Below are 20,973 nucleotides of genomic sequence, written 5' to 3' on the forward strand. Positions count from 1 at the left end.
GCCCCCAGTCCTGGTAGAACCAGGGGATGAGAGTACTCCTGGGCTCTGCGGTCTGGAGGAAACAGGGCCTGCTCTTTGGTGCTCAGAGGCCCCTCGGGGCAGTGCTTATTAGATGCCCCCATTCCAGCTGGAGCTTGCTGGAAGGAGAGCCCTGTTCTGAGAGCAGCAGCAACTACAGAAACCTGGCTTGTAGTGACATCCAGAGGTCATGGAGAGAGGCAGCTGATTGGCAAGGGTATGCATGAGGGTGGCAATAGTTTCATCTTAATTTGGGTGCATCTACAGCTGCATTTTCAGCTTGATATCAACAAGAGCCTGGAGGCACCAACTTCTCCATGGGTATGTTCTCAGAGTGCAGAGAAATCCAGTTCATGCTGCCAAAGAGAGGGGCCCCAAGGAGAAAGAGATCTGGAACTACATAGCAGAGACAAACAGACACACAGACATACACACAGAACCAGAAAGTCTAGAGAGCTTCCTGCAGCTTTCAGATGCCAAATTGCATCAGAAATCACTTGGGCTGGGCAGAAATCACTTGTTACAGAGCCAGGTTTTGAAGCCCTGCCTCAAGGATTATAGCCCTGGGGTGGGTCTAGGAGATTGGCAAATGAGCTCCTCAGGTGATGCTAATTGATCTGTGAACCACAATTTGGGAAAAGCTGTTTTATTTTTTATTATTATTATTTTTTTTAAAGAATCAATCAGGATTATTTATTTGACAGAGAGAGTTCACAAGTAGGCAGAGAGGCAGGCAGAGAGAGAGAGGAAGGGAAGCAGGCTCCCACTGAGCAGAGAGCCCGACGTGGGGCTCGATCCCAGGACCCCAGGACCGTGACCTGAGCTGAAGGCAGAGGTTTAACCACTGAGCCACCCAGGCACCCCGGAAAAGCTGTTTTAATACCCAGAATCACAGTGATGAGAGTTGCAAAGCCTGAGAACTAAATAATTTAGGAGCCTGGGTCACTTTAGGGGGAAGTAGGTTTGTCTCCACCCAATTGTTCTAGAACATTGGGTGGGGAAGTATGGTTAAGGAAACAGGGTGCTAGGAATGAATGAAAGTGGGGATCCCAGTTTAACAAGAGAGGCAGATGATGTAAAGACTGGCCTTCCTGATCCTTCCCGGTGTACTGCCTTTCTCCCCCTTCCTCTGGACCCTGGACCAAAGTTGGGGGCAGCAGGGCAAGGACCAATCTGACTCCTGATAGAGACCAGCCTGGCCAGCCTCAGTGGCTTCCCATGGTGGTGCTTCCTGCTGCCTCGCCTGGACCTGCCAGACTCCTCCAGCACCCCCACACCTTCTCACCTTTTCCCCCACCCCAGTCTACATGGGCCTGCCCTACCTTCCATCTTCTTCCTCAGGAGAGGCCTCGGTGAGAGTGTTTGGCCTTGCTCTCCTCTTGAGGACAAAGACAGGTGGCCATCACTGGCTCCTTCTGTACTAACTGCCTTAGGAGATGATAGTAAATCATTCTCAAACTCTGCTTTGTAAAGCCCCACCTTGGTGGGCAAGATTCTAAAACTTGCTCCTCCCCTTCCGGATCCCAGCAGGGCAGCTTGCAGGTACCTTCTTGGTTCCTGCTGGCCAGTAGAGCTTCCTTTGAGGACAGGCTTCTTGTGGTTTAAAGGAAAAAAAAATTTTAGCCACAAATCTAGTGTACCTGACTCATTTTTCAGATAAGGAGGGCTAGGAAGAAAACGCTCACCTTCCTGGTTTTCAGTTTCGATTTGGGCATTGGGTATTTTCTTAAATAGGATCGTATTTTTTTAAAATCCAAATTCCAAAGTGGAACTAAAAGAATAACAGTGAAACGCATGTTTTCGGAGAGCTGAATTCAGGTCAGTGACATACGGGATGACCAGCAAACAAACAGGCAAGCGGCCGGAAACGCAGAAGGCACGTGTCTAAGCTACTTCTCTTCGCTGTCCTTACTCAAGTGTACGCAGCTGGGAACACCAGGCTGGAAGCCAGTTTGCAAAGCGACCCAGGAGGCCCCGATTTCTCGTACTAAACATTTGCATATCCAGAGTCTACGTGTAGCCTCTAAACACCACTCTGCCAGGTGTCCCCTGGCCACTCACCAGTCCCTCCGGCATTGGACTGTGCGAGGCAGGACAGAGAAGAGAGAGAAACAGGAGGACACACAGATGGGCTTTGCTTCTGGCGCCAACCTCCTCAGCCCGTTGCTTGCCGGCTAGCCCCTTGTCTCAGTCTGCTCAGGCGGCCATAACAAAGCACCACAAGCTGGGGGCCTTAACTAACACAGATTAATTTTTTCCCGGTTCTGGAGGCTGTAAGTCCATGATCAAGGTGCTGGCTGGTTTGGTCTCACCTGAGGCCTCTCTTCTGGGCTTACAGATGGTCACAGTCTTGCTGTGTCCTTACGTGGCCTTTGGCCTGTGCGTGCGCTCCAGCCCTTCTCTTCCTATGGACACCAGTATTGGATTAGGGCCCCACCCTTATGACCTCACGAAAGGTGCTATGCACCCATCACACTGGGCATTAGAGCTTCAGTATATGAATTCTGGGGGACGTTATCAGTCCTAACCGTCCCTCCTAAAGCAGAATACTCCTAAAGCAAGAATGCTTTGGGCAGAGGCTTACCCTCTCTCACATCTTGTCATGTGTCACCTGAATCAGACAGGGACACTCAGTAGCTCTTCCAACAGCCAGCTGGGGGCTGGAAACACATGCCCCATAGAGAGCTGTTTCTTTCTACTTTGCTCTTGGAGATCTGAAATAATCAAAATTCAGTGTGGTGCTAGGAAATGTGCCCTTGTCTGAGGTGACCCACGTGAGACCTCCTTGCCCTTTGGAGATTCAGATTAAATGTGGCTCAAACTCTACTTGTACGGCCTCCCTACAATTTCCTTGCCTCATTTTCTTCAGCTTCTCTCTGACTCCTCACTAAGTTCCTCGGGCTTCTTGGCATCAGACTGGATGCAGGAGTCTGTCCCTTTACAGTTCCCACACACATCCAGACTCATGCAGCATTTTCCATGGTCACTTACCTCCCTGATTCCAGGCAGGGACAGAGTGAGATTATACCAGTAGGGAACAACCTTCTGCAGTCCTCCACTGGCTCCTCTCAGTGCCCCACCTATCCCAAAATCCAGGCTCCTCTGCCCTATTTGGCCCCTGAGAAGTGGGGCTCAGTTCTGGTACCGAGGGGATGCTATGATGTACTGCTCAGATCCTTCCTTTCAAGCCCTAATCACACATTCCCCCATCCGCAGGGGGCACTGCTTCCTAAAATGAGCTCTGAGCTGAGCTTCTCATTGGAAACAGCCCTTGACTCAAGGGAGCTGCCTTACCTAACAAGGCATCCTAGGCCTGATGACATCCCAGTGGGGTAGGGTACAAAGGCACAGCCCCATGATTCCATTTGGGACAGTTCTGAAGAGCTCAAGTTCCCTATGGAATTGGCGGTTGCCTTTGCTGGAACTTTTCCCTCTCTGTCAGCAGCCCTCAGTCCTCACAGGTGTTGCACCTAAGCGGACTCCCAGATAACTTCCTGTACTCACACCTCCATCTCAGAGGATGTCTCTGGAAAACTTGACTCAAGATACCAGGTCTGGCTGCCACAAGGGGCAGCCCCACTGTGATGATCTGCACCTTCTTAATCTCCACAAAGACCTGATAAATCGAATTCTCTACATTAAAAAAAAAAAAATCATCATTCCCTCCTTATTGACAGAGAAACCAAAGCACAGAAAGGAGGAGACATGTGAGCCCAACCTCACCCTTTGTGTTAGGGGCAGAGCCACCCAGAAAGGTACAGCCTGAATTATGTGTCAGTCTTGTTTGGTTGGTTAACTGGCTGCCATATGGCACTGTGAGTGCCTGGATGGTCAAATTAAGCCATATGGTCCTGGCTATGGGAGACGAAAAGTCTCTCCCTTGCCCTAATCCCATCCCTCTGTGCTTCCTTGTAGGTCTGCTACATTGACACTCCTTTTTTCTCTCTAATGTCCCTAGGCTCTCTTGCTTGGAAAGCCCAGATCTCCCCATCTGGTTTGGTTTGGGTTATTTTGATTGCCAGGAGCTGAAACCCATTCTGGATGGCTTGGATGGTCTCAGGAAATCCAATAAAATGGAAGTGTCTGAGCTTAGGAAGAGTTGGCTCCCAGAGGCTGCAGGGAGTGCCTTTCATTTCTCTTTCAAGGGGGCAGTAATGCATGGTAGCTACAAGGAGGGAGTCAGCAGTCAGCCTACTTATCTTTATATCGTGGCTTTCCTGTAAATCATTTGGGGCACCACCTCCGTGTCTTGGGTTCCGCATCTGTACAATGAGGATAATCATAGCACCCATCTCCTGGGATTGTTATGAGAAATAATTGAGGTAGTATCAAAATAAGGGACTTAGGATAGTGCTTGGCATATATGAAGAACCATAGTGTACTTACTGGTATCTCTTACTCATGGCTTCTCCACTTTTCTCCCTGTATCTGTTCTCTTATTTTTTCTTTTCCAACCACTTTCTATGGGTCCTATGACTTAGGTATGTACACTATCTGATAATAGCCGCTGTATTCTCCTCTACTTGATTCTCAGCTCAAGGAGCCATTCCAAGTAGCATCTTTCATCTGTACCTCTTAGTTTGGGGCTCCTATGAGAAGGAATGTGACTGTCCCCAGTCATCTTTTGAGGCTGTTTATTCAAATGATACGTCATTGGCAACTTAGATTGGCTCTGCTCAAATTAGGTGCCCACCTTGGTCTAGTCATCTGAGGCTAGGAGCATGGGGCTAACCATTTCCCTCTCCCTCAGCAGGCCCATCGGGCAGGTACAGGTTCTATGGGAAGGGAGTGAAGGAAAGGCGGAACCCCCCAAATGTGCTTGCTGCGTTTACTCTGTGAAACTCCTGCAATCTTTGACTTCCCCAATGATGCAGTTCCTCTCACAACACATGTGGAAAGAGTAATCCTTCATGATGGCTTTGCTTCCTCTCCACTTCCTTAACCCCTTGCCTCTGACAGTCCCCTCACCCGCTCACCCCAAAGTAATTCCCTGAAGACTCTGTTCAACTCTTTTTCTCCTTGCTGGGTCTGCATTCCTGAGCCTCCTGATCATCTCTCCTTTGTGAAATTCTCCCCTCTTATTTTTCATGCTGTTAACCAGCCTTATGGTCCTTCTGCCGCACTCATCAGCTTAGCCACTTCTGCTACTTTAACAGATCCTTGGGCATCTAATCTTCTGTCTTGGATTGTAAGCTTCTAGAAGGCAGACACAGTGTCTGGTACAACTCCATATTCCACAGAGGCTTCTACACAGCATGTAGCTTACATTGTGAGTGTCTTAGTCAGCTTTTGCGAGGATATGCTGTAGGAACAACCCCAAATCCCAGTGGCTTAAATCAACAAAGGTTTGTCTCTTGCTCATGTTTCATGACTCTTGCAGGTCAGCTCCAGCTTGGCTGAGCTCTGTGCACTGCCATTCTTCACGTCTCAATCACTGTGGGATTGAGAGTAAAGAAATATTCCTCATCTAGAATATACATTTGTGGATACAGAAAACTGCAAGAAACATGACAGAAACACATGATGACTCTTGAGACTCCTTGGAACAGGCTCTGTCACTTCTACTTACAATCCATTGGCTAAAACTAGTCCATAGTCAAGTCTGATTGTCAGCAGGGTGGAGAAGTAGGAAGACACCAAAATGTATGTAACAATGAAGTCCTTTCGTAGAAAGTGGGTTGTGAATAATTGGAGAAATGATACAGCATTCTACAAAGCGATGTAACACAGCTGTTTAAGGGAACCTTGACAAGGAGAGACTTAAAAGTATTTCAAGGGAAACGTCAGAGTATCCACATTTCTACACAATGAGGGATCCATTTTAAGTTATGACTTAATTAGAATATAACCAATTCCTGGGGTGCCCGGGTGGCTCAGTCATTGAATGTCTGCTTTTGGCTCAAGTTGTGATCCCAGGGTCCTGGGATGGAGACCCACATCAGGTTCCCTGCTCAGTGGGAGACATGCTTCTCTCTTTTCGACTCCCCCTGCTTGTGTTCCCTCTCTCACTGTCTCTCTCTGTCAAATAAATAAATAAAATCTTAAAAAAAAAGAATATAACCAATTCCTTCCATGAGAATGGGCATAAACCTTTGCTCCTTCTGGTGCTGTGAATGTTTATCTATCTCCATAGGGAAAACACAATAACCATCAGAGAATGCAAGTGTTAGTGACAGGAAGCTACAGATCTCACAATACCAGGGCCAGATTTTTCAGAGCTTGATGGAAGAAATGGAAGCATTTTGGAGGAAACAAATGACACTTAGTGTTCACTGACTCTGTTTTATGCCAAGGCTGAGACTTACCACCAAGAATCTGTGGCAAGAGGCAACAGATGACTGTGGACAACAACAACACAGGAAACACAAAACTGGCCTAGATCACACCTGAGCTATGCCTTCAGTTAGGCAGATTTCCTAAGGAAAGGGAACCTGAGACAATCCTTGAAGTTCTTTGGTTTGGTTAAGCATAAGTAATAAAATTTATTTGGTTCTCACCACAGAGTGTTGGGTTAGTCTTAATGAGTACTTGGAATTGTTTTCATAGACTTATTGCAGAATTTTTAGGTATCTGGCCCAAGTGAGACCTACCTTCCTAGTAGATTCCTCATAACCAGAGTGGGCAAAACAAGGAGAACAGACCCTCAATCCAGGATTTCGTTTTACTGAGGTTTGTTCATATCTGGGTATGACAAGTGCTGTAGGCACTCGGTAAGCATATGCTCAGTGAGGAAATTCATTCTTCCTGGAACAGATTGGGCTTGATGCCAATTACTGGGAAGAATGAAGAGGCCCCTAGTGGGACTGAAACTAGTTAATGAATTCCATCACTCTGTCAAGGACATGAACTACTTTGTATAGGGCACCTTTAAAAAACCCAGAGGTAAGTGCCTTCCTTTATTAACATGGGCTAATTCTGAGCAATCCATGATACAAATCTCAGCCTCTAAACTTCTAAAACAATAAATCCAACTACATCAAACTCATTGTGATTTTTTACAATTTCACTGAAGATTTTCAGAGACCTGGGGGTGGGGAGGTGTTTAAATATGTCTCTTCTCCTAAAATCTCCTGATTCTTTTATGGGAAGTGGGGAGGGTTGGAAGGTCACCTGATTTCATCACTCTTCTTCCACAACTGTCGATACCACTCCCTTCAAGAAGCTCCCTCCTGCCCAGCAATATGGCTAAGGAGGCTTCCCTTTACTCCAAAAAGGGGTTATCACAGCATCTTTCCCTCAAATCGAACCTCCTCCCTCCAAAAACCTTCACATAACAGCTATCAAGAGGATATTTTCTCCATATCATTAGGAGCTGTATAGTATATTTTTGTGTGTGAGGTTGAGTACAGTTATAACCCATTTATTAACTTTGAGATATTTATTTCATGTACCTGAAACTCATCTTCTTTAGGTAAAATAGAGACTGAGGAAAGGTTGACACTTTGGCTTAACGAACAATCCTGTCCTGGAATTGCCACTTTCTACCTGAGTACCATGGACAAATTACCTAGGATCTTCAAGTTTTAGATTCCAGAATGATGAAATGGGGACATAAGAGTACCCATTCCACAGAAGTGGAAATGGATTGTCATGTAACTCACATCATGGAGAGTGCTTTGCGTTCTTCCTGGTACATGACAAGTGCTCCAAAAACATTAGCAATTATTTTTATCTTAGCAATACTTACAGCAAGGAGAATATGTTCCAATCACATAATTTGTTCCAAACTATGTAGTGGTTTTAAATGTGTCTGCCAATTTTTGTCACTCTATCAAGAAAGGCAGTCGAATTTCCCTTTTCAAGAATATGAGCTGGCTTAAGGGACTTGTTTCTAACCAGTTAAATTAGGCAGAAGCAACAATACGTGACTTTGGAGGCTTGGTTAGAAAAGGCAATACAACTTCCACCTGGCTCTTTCTATTGTGTCTTGAGACATTTGCTCTTGGAAGCCAGACACAATGCTGTGAGGAAGACCAGACCACACAGAGAATTCACGTGTAAATGTTCTGGCCAACGCCCTAGTGGAGGTTCCAGCTGATGGCCAGCATCAATCAGCCACTAAACACGTGGAGGAGAAGCCTTCACCATGACTCCTCAGGCACTGTTTGACTACAACCAAGATATCAATTGATAGCCATCTAGCTGAGGTCAGGGTAGGCACACACAGGTGATGTGTACATAGTGGTAGTGAGTCTTGACAGGTGATGCCATTTATGTTCTTTGTTCTTATCTCCCAGCTTGAAAACTGTATGAGTTTCATAGATGTAGAACAACATATGAGTTACACACATATATATGTAACATATATATATGAGTTATATATACATATACATACAACATATGAGATCCTCTAAGTGGCATCGTTTTTAGGCATGTTGACAAGTACACCACCATTTTTTTCCTGGGAATGACAGAATGCAATACTGGAATACTCCACCCTCAACTTACCTTTCATCCTTGCCACAATGATCAGGCTGTCATGTCATTTCATTGAACTCATGGGGATGTGTTAATCTTGGCCATGGAAATTACAGACACTGAGGATGGGGTGGTAAGGGCTATGGTGCCCATCAAAGCTCATCCTATGTAGCTTGATATTCCGGTCCTGGAGAAAGCATTATCTTCTTGCCTCAGGAGTTGTGCCTCATACAATCTTTTGGAGTGAAAAAAGAGAAGGGCAAAATCTAGTCTGAGGGAGCTAATAGCCTACTGTGAGGTATAAGGACAACATGTACACATCAGTTGGATTGTTCCTTGCAACCCCATCTGTTTGATTTAATTCTGGCCAACAAAAAGGACAGTGTGACGTGCAGGGCTGTGTTGGGGGTCAAGCAGCATGGAGAAAGTGCTTCAAAATAAAAACTTAAATTAAAAAGTGAAATTAAAATTTAAAAAAGAGAGAGAAAGTACTTTAAGAAATTGTCTCCTCATTGTCGGTCCATGGGTGGGTAGATCTGACAAAGATTAAAACAGACAGCCCTAGCCTTTGTAAACACGAATTCGCTAGAACATTCCAATTACCAGCCCTCTTTCATAGAGTCTTGGAACATTAATCTGAGAAGAACTTTATTATTCTCCTTAAAATTATTAAACCCAGTGAATGGTGTGACTTGCCCAAGGTCACATGGGCAAACAGGAACAGAGCTGAGAGCACAGTACAAGCTTTTGATTCTGATCTTATGGCTCTGGGTTCTAAAAGTAACCCTTTTAAGTTGCTGACCTTAACCAGGCCATTCCCCATGCCTTAATTTGGAGGGTCAATGATAACTTGACTGAGCATCTCAGAGAGCAGCTGGGTTTATACCTTGAGGTCAATGGAGAAAACTTGAGCTGTTGGTATTTTTCCAGGAGGATAGGAAAAATTATCTGACCTATTCTGTGGTCAGAGTGACCTCTCTGAACAACATGATATGGTGGCATAGAATACTACCACCATCTTAACACTCATTACACTTTAATAATTTTTTGGTGTCTGTCTTTGACCCTTGGCATACACTTTATGAGGGTAGGAACATGGTAGTCACACTGACTCTGGTATCTTAGAAGAGTGCTAACATATGCTAAATGCACAATAAATAAAAATATTTGTTCATATGTGTACAGATAAATGGTTGTTGCTAATCTGATATAAAATGTTTCAAGTAGCTTTTCAGATACTGCTGGCCTAGAAGATCTGCCAGCGTCCCATTTCCACCATGAGCTGGCTTCTGCTTACTTTCTGGGCTTATTGTCTCCCTCTCTTCTTCCTGGAAATTAAGGCAAGACTTACTGAGTGCATTATAGCTCCCAGAAAATCATGCTGTTCCCTACCCCTTTCCATCCTTCACCCAACTCCTGGTCTTCCCTTCATTCCCTCTCTCTTGATGTCCTTCACTCCTGCTGGCAATGCCTGAATTTCTATTCTTCGATACGTCACTTAATCTGATTCCCCAAAATTTAAATCTCCCAGTATTCCAAAGCTCTTCATAATTCACACCTTGCAGTGGGTTTTGTCAGGTATGGCAATAATTGTTTACATGCCTTCCTCATTCACTGGCATAGGAGCCCTTGAGGGAGGGGGCTTTTTAACTTTATCTCAGAGGTAAGATGTTCTAAAAATATTTGTGGAATGGACTAACAAAAAAAATTACATCTCTTGGAAATTTTGGCATTATCTGGGAGAATGGAAATTTATCCACATTTTTAGAAGTCATCGTTGTCCACTTCGTACTTTAGGCTTATAAAACCTCTAGGGCTCTGAGTTCAGATGAGAAATCCACCAGGAGCCAATTTCCCTCTGAGCTGGGCTCCTTAAGAGGAAGTTCCACAGGATAGTCAGCTCCAAAACTTGTAGGAAAAGTTTGTCTTTATGCCTTGAAAAGACCTTAACACATGGATCTGAATACTTTATGGCTTCATTTATACAATGTTTTGTTATTCTCAAAATAGCATAGATGATAACCCTGTGGGGCAGATGGTGTGATACCAGCTCCCCAGGGGACAGATGAGAAAACTGAGGTCGAAAGATGTTAAGGCACTTGCCCAAGGTCACAGAGCAGAGCTGACACTAGAACCCAGTTGAGCTCCTTTTCCACAATGTCATAACCTTATGAGTGAGCTGCCTAGAACTACACAGCTTGGCTACTTGTTGAGAAAGCCCCAGAATGTTTCCGAGACTGGGACTCATGGAGTACATGTGCACATGCATAGTGAGGGTGCCTGACCCAGATCTGTGAGCACGGCTGTGCCCTCTCACCCTGCCAGGAGTGGCACAGGCAGCACTGGGCCTCCAGTCAGGCCCTTGCACGCTGGGTCAGCAACTCTCCTGAGCAGGTGACAGAATTGGGCAGTGACATTGTCTCACATCCCAAAAGACATATTTAATAGATACTTTGAACTTACAGAAAGATTGAGGTTATTCATATAACCTAACATAAACCTAGATTCCACGTCACTTATCAGATACCCAGGAAGGCTTTCTTTCCTTTTCCAGTAAAGTAGAATTGAGCATAGAAAGTTAAGTAAGAGAAACTGGGTCCCCCTCCAGGAGCTTCTTGTGATGGTTCAGTTCCATCACTGCCTTTTGTTCACTGAAGCAACATATTTTGACCTCCCAGTATTTTGTCACTTAGGGTAATCTTGGAAGGTGGATGGTCACACCCCAGGCACCATGTAGGAAAATTCACTAGAGGGAGAGAGGGAGAAAGAAAGATTTCTATTTCTGTTCAGTTCATCTCAGTCTTTCTTAATTTCTATCTTGTGTGTTTTTATAACACAAATAGATAGTTAATTCAGTAGTACACACAGAACACACAGACACACACACATTTGTATATAGTATGTCCTCAAAGTTTGGAAATCACTGCTTCACAACAAGGAAATCTATTCTTTGAGGAAGGAACCACACCTTTCTGGTATTTAGTTCTCCACTCAGAAAGCTAGGAGCTCCTCGTGATGGCAGTCATCATGGCCTGATCTCTTCTGGCTGACCTGGTTGCCTTGTGAAGCACAGAGCACAATGTACACACTTTCTCTCCTCCCCTCCTGCTCTGTGATCGCTTTGGACATTTGGGAAGTGCTGGAAAGCAAAGAGAAAGGGAGGGAAGGTTCTCCCTTGCCATTGGTGGCTCTTGCTCAGACCGACTCGACCCAGAGCGAGGCCAGTGCATTTCTCTACTCCAGTTTTTGCATGCTTTCTTTTCCAGCCCCTGTGAATGTTTGCTTCCCATTCTTTGTCATATAAACCAGAACAGTGAGACTCAGCCTGACACCGCAGGGTCCTGAAGCTCCATGCTTGTTTTGAAATTTGAAGGAGCTTATTAATTCTAGATAATCTGTATTTGATTGGAAAAGAGGGACAGAGCCTGTAAAAGGTCACAGAAGATTTCCTAAGGATACCTTCTCTCATCACGAGAGCTATTTAAGATTAACTTGGCAGGGAAAACCTGTGTTCTGGGGAGATTCAGTCACAGTCCAGGGACCAAAGCCCCTGGCAACTAGTCCCCCTGGGCCCTTTCCCACATGCATTTTTCTGCAGCAGCCCAGGATGCTGAACAGACCAGAAACCGCAAAGTGGCCCTGCCCCTGAGACCTAAGCATTTAGCCAAATCTACTCCATCCGTGTTTAACAAATTCTACCCCTTCTTTTAGCAAGATATGACTAAGAATTCATAGACTGAAAAGTCAAGGTACAATATTTAGACCTAAACTTTCCATTTAAAAATAAATAATAATTCCTAATAACACTTGAAAATACTACCACTTCAGATGATTTGTTCTTTCCTTTCCCCCTTTGAAAGCACGCCCCATTGTATTATTTCTTTTCATTTTCTTGTTAGTCCTCCAAGTACTGCTAACCCTAGGGTATTATGAACACCTTCTTCCCACCCTCTATAATCTCAAATCTTTTAGGAACTCCCTGAGCCTTGCTTGGTTCAAAGTCTTACTCCTCTCGAAAGCACCCACGTTTAAATCAGGGAAGAGAAATAAGTGGTTAAATGTGAATAGCAGAAACCTCGTAAGTGATCACCCCACAGAAGACTGGATCTTTCTTTGAGACAAGTAAGGGCTTGGCCATTCCCATCTGTGGATGAAGGAAATGAGTGAGGCTCAGCCCTTATTATTAGCAGTAACAGTAATGACAATATCGCTACTTGCCTAGTATTTACTCGTTGCCTGACACTTTTCTAAGAGCTTCACAGAGATTGGTTTATTTCAGCCTCAAACACACTGATGATTCTATGATCCCTCAGTTTTCAGATGATGAAACTAAAGCTCGCCAGGAGGGTAATTTGCCTGAGGTCACACAGATCCTGAATAACTGGTTTCACATCCTAGGAGTCTGGCCCCAAGATCTTTGTAGCGATTTGTTGTAAATCATGGAGTCAGTGCTAAGAATTGGGACCCCAAATTTCAGTCTCTTAAGTGAAAAATGCCCTTCTCTGTACTAAGCTCTGCCTTCCCTGATTTGATGGATTTTAAGTCGTTTAAACTTTTCATATCCTGAGCTACTTATAGGAGGAGCTGGTCCTGACTTCACTCTGAGGCTAAGGGTTAGAAGTTCTGTTTCTGCTCTGAATGCCACTGTCAATGCAGTTCAATTCTCAGAGACATCATTTTCCAGACCAGTTTATTAGAAAAACACTTTGTAGGTCCATGTCTGCATATGGCATTCTGGACAGTCGAATCCATCTAAGAAAAACTGTGGGCAGAAGATCCAGAAGCTCCATGCTGGACGGGAAGAGCCAGAAAAGACCCCCATGACACAGTCTGTTTTGGACAGAGCTGCCTTGGATAGGTAAATACCACTCTCCTACCTTTAAGGACTTCCTGGAGAGACACGGCAACTCTAGATACAATTCCTCCTCATGTGTGACACTTTTCCCTGGCAGGAAGTTCCCTTTTCTAATCTAGATCTTTCCTGGAGCAGCTTAACAATGACCATTTTCTGAGGGCCTGCTCTGGGCCAGGCACTAAGACCTTTGTCTGCATTATCTCGTTCCAGCCTCAAACCCATGAGGGGGTGCTACTATCTTTTGAAGATGAAACTAAGCAGAAGTAGTTTAAATAACTTACCCAAAGTTCAATGAGTTAGTAGCGCAGCCTAGATATGACTGTAGATGATTCCTCTCCAGGAGCCAGTTTGTAGAGGTTACAATGGGCTGCCTCTCTATCAAGGGTCCATCTCCTGTGTACAAGACCCCGTGCTTGAGGGAACAGCTATTTGCTGGGCCCTGGATCATAGGATTGAATGCCTGCTATTGCACGGCCTCTGTTGTGTGATTTTCTTTTTTTAACTGATAATTAGTTTTAAAAAGCCCTTATGTTCCATGGTCATTGAATGTAGGAGGTGGTTAATGTGGTTGGGATACTTTCAAGGATATGTGCAGAATAATGGGCTGGAATGGATGATGAAAGACCATTGTGGTCTCCCCTGCTGTGAGACAGAGGTCCCCTTAGCCAGATGGCCTTGTCCTGGCCCCCAACTCCCTGTAGTCGGCTTTCTGGTGCTTTTTCAACCCTCAGTGCTTCCTGGCACCCCTGTCATCCCCTGGGCTCCCAGGCAGCTTCCTGTTTCCTGGTGGAGGTGCAGAGGAGGCAGCTGGCGTGCCAAAAATCTATACCTGACCTACACTTACCTGTGCACTCTGGCTAGCAGGCCTGACTTTCTAACACTGTCACACTTTATAACACTTTAATGCTTGGGGATTATAAACTTCCCCAGCCCCGGAGCATCAAAGGAGAGACATTACCTGTCTGCCAATACAGCACGACTTTGTGGGAAGGGAACAGGGACCTGATGCTGTTGGTAATAACTGTGAGCATGCTAAACAGCACTTGTTTAGGATTATTAAAGTGAATTTACACACATAGATTTATATACGTACTTCAGGACTATGATGGAACTTGCTCAACAAATGCAGTATCAAGAATTATGGTGGGCCCAGAATGTTTTTTAATTTTTGAGGATGTAGGTGCTTTTTAAAAATGCTGCACTTGAAATGAGATCTATGCTGCTCCGTGTTGTCTCACTTCAAAAGCCCGTTCTTCCCACGGCAGTCAGAATAGTCTTTCTGGAACACAGACCCGCTCCTATCACACCTCATCCTGAAACCCTGCCGTCGTTCCCCATCCCCACTGTGCTGCCGAAGCAGGGTCTGGATGAGGCACCCCCAGACGGCCCCTTTCTTCTTGCCCACTGCCTCCCACCTGCTGCTCCTCGGCTGTTCTTCTCTCAGGCTCCTGCCAGCCTCCGGCCTTACACACGCCATTCTCTCTGCCCCAACACACTCCCTTACACTTTTCCAGGTTATACTCTTCTCCTTTGCCTGAATCTTATTCATCTTTTCTGGGTCCTCACTGAGCTAGGTCAGAGGCCTGCCATGTGCTTCCCAGCCCAGCCCTGATCACCCTTTATGGTACTTACATGTGCCACTGGCCAGCTCCTTGGACTGCTCTGTCCGTGCAGAAAATGGGGTCTGTCTTATTCACCACTGTATCCCTACAGCTGTGCACTAGGTGTGGCATAGAGAGGAATTCAAGAACATTTATTATATGAATGAATAGATAAGGATATCTCCAAGATCTACCGAACTGCTTCCACCAGAACTTACAGGAGGATCATGCAAAAACTGCTACCTGAACCAGCTGTTGTAGAGACCTATTAAAATATATACATAGCATGGTACTCTGCAGCCAAAGTCCTCATTTTGACCCAAGGCAGGCAACTATACTATTGTTGAGAAAACTTTCGTCACAGAAGCCCCTTACACACATCTGAAGGGGGCCATTAGTCTTCTTGTAAACCAAACAAGGATATTTAGATAACTTTCCTAAGCCCTACATGGGATTTCCCAAAACATGACTGTCTTGGGTCTCATGATCAAAAGTGTCAAATGTGCTCAGAATGAAACTGAAGCTAACAGATTCTCTTTCTTAATGATGGGCTGAGAAGAGCTACTTTGGATTGGATTTTGTTTTGGATTTTGATCTAGGAATCAGTTTCCTGTTGATTACAGCATGCAAAACATGCCAGTATTTCATAAAGCATATGTTTCCTAACTGATTCTATTAAGGCAGTGGTTTTCAAGTCTCACTTTGTCCCCTCCCCGCCATCCTAATCCCTGTCCCTCTCTCCTCCCCCCCGCCCAGGAGACATTAGGCAATGTCTAGCATCATTTTTGATTGTCACAATTTGGAAGGGATGCTACTAGCATGTGATGGGTAGAGACAAGGGAGGCTGCCAAAGGCCCTAGAATGCACAGGACAACCCCCACAACAGGGAATGATCTCACCTAAAATGTCAATAGTGCTAGATTGAGGAGCTCTGCATTGAGATCACTCTGTAGACACCTTGGTGCACAAGAACTAGGCCCTAAAAGTGGTGAAAAGGGGGTGACTGGGTGGCTTAGTCATTAGGCATCTGCCTTCGGCTCAGGTCATGATCCCTGGGATCGACCCCCGCATCGGACTCCTTGCTCTGAGGGAAGCCTGCTTTTCCCTCTCCCAGGTCCCCTGCTTGTGTTCCTCTCTCTCACTGTGTCTCTCTCTGTCAAATAAATAAATAAAATATTATAAAAATAAAATAAAAATAAAAAGGAGTATGAAGGCTGTGTTTTTCCCCACAGCCTATGATTTAGAAATTAAGATGCACAGCCTTTTTCTAAAGTAGAATAATTCCATTTGGGGAGGTTTACTGGATAGACCCCAGTCCTGAACCAAAGAATCTCCTACAGAAATATAATAAGTGGCATTTAGTATGGAATTGAACGGCCCCTTGAGTGTGAAAAGTTTTGGGTGAATTCAAAACCATATTTGTTTTTCATATTGAACATGTTCAGGTCATTTTTTGTTTCCTAAGAAGATAACCATTTGGACAAAAATATCCACTTGAAAGGCAGGTGAAATGTAAGTTGCTACTCTTCTACACAGACAATCCAGTGTATTTATACTTAATCCATAAAGGCATGATGTTACAAAACACATTTGTATATTGTGAAGCCATCTGGCATCAAATTTTCCAATTTATAGACAACTTTGTATTTACATAACAAATTATTAAATCAACCATTTTTCCGGTTTATAAAAGGTCGCTGAAGTACACACACAGTGTGTATAAAAGCAGATAAGGCTGATAATACATATTTACAGTAGATACAAATTAATCTTTCATATTTGAAGATAATGCTTTTTATATATTTTTTCTGTATCAGACTCCCCACTGTTAGCAGGATTTCCCATGCTTGAGTTGTTTATTGCTTTTTGGCTCACTGATTTATTATTCACTTCTGGGTTGTTTACACGTATGAATTACTAATGTTCTTATCTCTTTGGCTAATGCAAATGTGATAGAGTGAATGAAAGAAAAAGATAAATTAATTCAACATTACAGTTCTGGCTGGTTGATATTATTTTTTCATAGCCCCCAAATGAATCAAGTAATGCACAACTCATTTTATATGCTACATTGAAAAGTCTTGAGACTCGTGTTACACCATTTGGGCATAAATGGGCAAAGTAAACAAGGTATCAGATTTTCAGTAAGGTCTAGAATCTTGGCTTTCTTGTCAGAAAGAGCAATGTCACCAGCATCTTAAGCATCTTAGATTTTTTAAATCTCAGTGCTAAACCGCTTGTGACTTACAAGGACACGTTGCAAACTGCAGAGAAAATTACCAAAGTTAACTACAATGTGTTATCATGGTCTGAAATGAAAAAGGAATCACCTCCTGGGATATGTCAATTGGGAATCTTCGTAAAACTTACAGAAAGCAAAATATCAGCCCTCTGCTGTTCCCACAATTTTGCAGTGTTATGTTAAAAAAAAAAAAAAGGATTGTGTTTACTTGAAAAATAGACACAGCAAATAACTCAAAGTCAGGGTCCAAATACAAGACTAAAAGTGGCCCATGATCTCACAAGGAATGAATATTCTTAAAGCATTTACATTCACAATGTGACTGAAAACTACAAACCAAAAATATTCCTTTAAATAAATAAAAACCCTGATAGCTTTTAATGCTATAAATGAAACAAGAGCCACTCAGTTAATTTTCATTCATTTGAAATAATCTTTAAAAACTCTAAAAGGTGTAGTTCATTCTCCTTGTGCTTCCTAAGACTGTTAAGGGACACAACATAAAATTAGATTTTCTTTTCCAAGAGGGATATTATGTTTTCTAAAGGAGCAAAAATTTTTCATTACATTGTCAGATTTGTTGGGGGAAAAAAAAGAGTTTGTTTATTTTAGGGAATAAAAAAATGTAATAATGTAAAAGGGCTAGCCTTCATTTTTAAAAAATGAATTGGCTTCAATACAAAGAGAAAGAAATGGCTCTGTGGGCAAAATTCAAGTATGAGTGACCAATTTTTTAATTGTAAAGTAGGTGCAACATTTAAAAAAATGTTACAGCACTGCATGACCTGTAATGCTAACAATATTTACATTAACTGCTTACACAAAACCATAGAACTGTAAAAGAGAGGGGGGGAAAAAAAAACATGTGGACTAAAACAACAATACCTAGATCCACGTCAAAGCCATAAGCAACCAGTGAAATCATGGGCACAAACATACTTTACATGGCTTACGGATGTAAAGTACACATTGGTGGGGAAGCACACACCTAATTAGCTTCAACTATCTAAAAGAAGACTTGGTGGACACAAACTCAGTCTAAGGACAAACAGCAAGGGCTAAAAAAACTTCTACATATCAACAGGCACACACAGACACACACACATATGCAGACACTGCAACATACAAACACGCATATGCGTCTACCTGGGACTAAAAACAACCTGTAGATGAAACAGTAGAAAAGCAGGTGGTGGCGGGGAGAACATTTCTGGTTTAAACATATCAAACACACAAGATGTATCGACTAACCTACACAAAAGATGACTCGGGGTGAGTGCATGAAAGGCTGGCAGGCAATCCCACGGTTACATGAAAGACACAATGAACCTACCCCCAGAAGGAAGGGTTCCCGCCTCCAGGCCGAGAAGCCTGGGGTAGCCAGTTGCATTCCATCAGGCTTGGGGGTAGGGGTGAGGGTGGGAGTGGAAGGACAGTGAGACACAGGAGACCGGGGGAAGATCTAGAGCTGTTACTATCAACAGTGAGCCCAGGTGGAGTGCTCTGTGCTGTGGCCCCAAGAAACCAGCTGGAAGAATGACCTTGGTCTCCTTTTTCCTGAGTTACTGGAACTCTGCTACATTGTGGGACTGAGCATGGGGGGTGGATGAGAGAGGAGGGATAACAGAGGTGGTGGGCATTTGGGGATCCAGAGCCTGCTATTGAAAGGCTCCCAGTGACTGGAGCTTTAAGCTGTTGAGTGAGCCCTAGGCTAGGGGACAAGGTAGCAAGTGCCCTTGAGGGGGTTGAAGGATTTAGGGGGAGGGGCTGGTGATTCTAAGAATAAAGGGATAATGGATCCCCTTCTTTTGACAATCCATCAGTGGAAGTCAGGCTGGAGGTTGGAAACTTCACTCAAGTGCATGGGAGATAGGGTTCGACCACCACCACAAAAATTGTGAAAAAAAGACGGAAAATTATGTTGTGCTACATTTCTTATTAATAACCTTGTACTTTACAATGGCTCACAGTTTTAGGTTTGTATACTTGTAATGTAGTATTTTCTCTCTACATTTGTTTCACATTTTTTTCTTACTTAATATAATATAAATAATTTGGTTAATAGATTTAACCTGCACATTTCAGCCACATTAATATATATAAGAATCTGTTAATGGTATAAATAATTCTTTAAATAAAATAAATCTGATATGTTACATAATACTGATAAAAAATTACCATTGCTAATAATTTTGTAAGCCACCTTCACTTCCGGTGTGAGTAATATGATGAATGGCTATGAAACCTGCTTTGATGATTCCTATGTCTTCTTGCCACTACAGAAAAACTGAATTATAATCAACCTTACCTCTGATAATGGTTTCGAAGTGGGGCTTTTGCCTCCATGTATGGAAACAGAGAGTTTTACGTTGTCAGGTACGGTCTGCAAACAAATCCCACTCTGCGCGTCAATGGTGGTGCAGCGTAAGCTAGCTAGATCAGTAGGTGGCTATCCAACGTTAGCTACAGAAATGACTGAGTAAAATATTCCATCTAAGATTTTTTTTATAAAACCTATTCTACTTTAAAACTTAGGTAAAAAAAATATGCAACAAATGGTTGCAGTTTCTGAATTCTTAATTTAGACCTGTGAGCCCTCATCCCTTTAGAAATCGGCAAGGTTTTGATTTCCTAGGCACCCAAAATCGAGTCCAGTGCTGCCAGGCAAGGTTCATTCCAAACAGACAATATAAATGGACACTCGGTGGTGTGCAGTGTATGTCATCATTCAGCTAATACATCATCATGCCTTTTCTTTGCTGTTAAATACAAAAACAGCATCTGTTACATTATCATAGAAAAGCATTTAGGTTGTATTTTTATTTATCACTTTACACTGGTAGTCTCTGGTAGGTGTACTCCATAGAAACCAAAGAATTTTGTACACTATTTCTTTGTACAATAAAAGATAGAGTGTGCATTAGGTACGCTTGTACATGACAATATTGTACAATATTTACACTTCTGATATCACCGTGAAATTCTGTATTTTCTATATACAACACTGAAAAGTCTTCCGAAACATTTGGACATTTCTTATAATCACAATTTTAGTATTATAGAAAAAGTTTCTCAGTAATCTCTTGACCGTTTCTCACTCTCATCAGTCAGGGATTTTGATTGGTTTTCCAGCCTTCATTATCCTTCCTGTTCAAAAAAATACTGTGTCACTGCTTCTTTTAGCACCCTGTGGTGATGGTAGCGATCTGCTGTGGTATAAATACTGATATAACAGTGGCCATATCAATACCTATCTATAGATAGATTTATCTGTGCACGTTCCTTTACTCAACACTGCGCATTGGTGGAGTAGTCCCTGTTATCTGGAGATCTTCCTTCTCTTGGGTTTGGGGGGTCTCATTTGTCTGTCTCCCTGTGGGATTTGGTGAACCTGGAAATAAAGAGGTGGAAAAAAACAACAACAGAGGTTGAAAGTACAAACACCGTATGATTTCTGACAAAGAAATGGGGGAGGAAAGAGAGTCCACCTTTCCTTTTCAATCACTGATATCATGAGGCATTTACATTTTCTGTCAAGACCCCAGATCTCAGTGTGTCCCCAGTCACTACAGAGAAGGAGGAATCCTAGGAGCTGATCAGCAGGACAACACTGCGGGAACCTGATAAACAGTGGGACTCCAAGGAGGAACCGGAGAAAATCAAGTGTGGGAAATGCAGTGTGCCATTGCTACCCATGCTGCCCGTTTAAGACTGAAATAAAGCCTTTCCTGTTCGCGATCCCTAGGTCACCAATTTCAGTAAAGTCTAGAAAAGTGGAAAAATACATACCAAACACGTTTTCTTCTTTCCTTCGTCACCCGACTTATTTTACAACTATT

At 43.4% G+C, this 20,973-nt stretch overlaps 1 protein-coding gene and 1 long non-coding RNA gene across 2 annotated transcripts in view; both read right to left on the reverse strand.

The window, feature by feature from the left end:
- Positions 1-11,072: 11,072 nt before the first annotated feature.
- LOC125095765 (uncharacterized) lies at positions 11,073-15,589 on the reverse strand. The gene is made up of 3 exons (XR_007125944.1): positions 14,924-15,589; positions 14,385-14,570; positions 11,073-11,575 (listed from the first exon to the last, which is right to left on the reverse strand). It is a non-coding gene; the product is annotated as an uncharacterized LOC125095765 (long non-coding RNA).
- Positions 15,590-17,779: 2,190 nt separating this feature from the next.
- Positions 17,780-20,973, reverse strand: part of MBD5 (methyl-CpG binding domain protein 5) — a 149,529-nt gene continuing 146,335 nt past the window's right edge. The window contains 1 exon segment of the mRNA XM_047722408.1: positions 17,780-20,525. Coding sequence (XP_047578364.1) covers positions 20,454-20,525 — 72 coding nt within the window. The 3' untranslated portion in view covers positions 17,780-20,453.

This window comes from Lutra lutra, chromosome 3 (genome assembly GCF_902655055.1).
Source record: "Lutra lutra chromosome 3, mLutLut1.2, whole genome shotgun sequence".
NCBI lineage: Eukaryota > Metazoa > Chordata > Mammalia > Carnivora > Mustelidae > Lutra > Lutra lutra.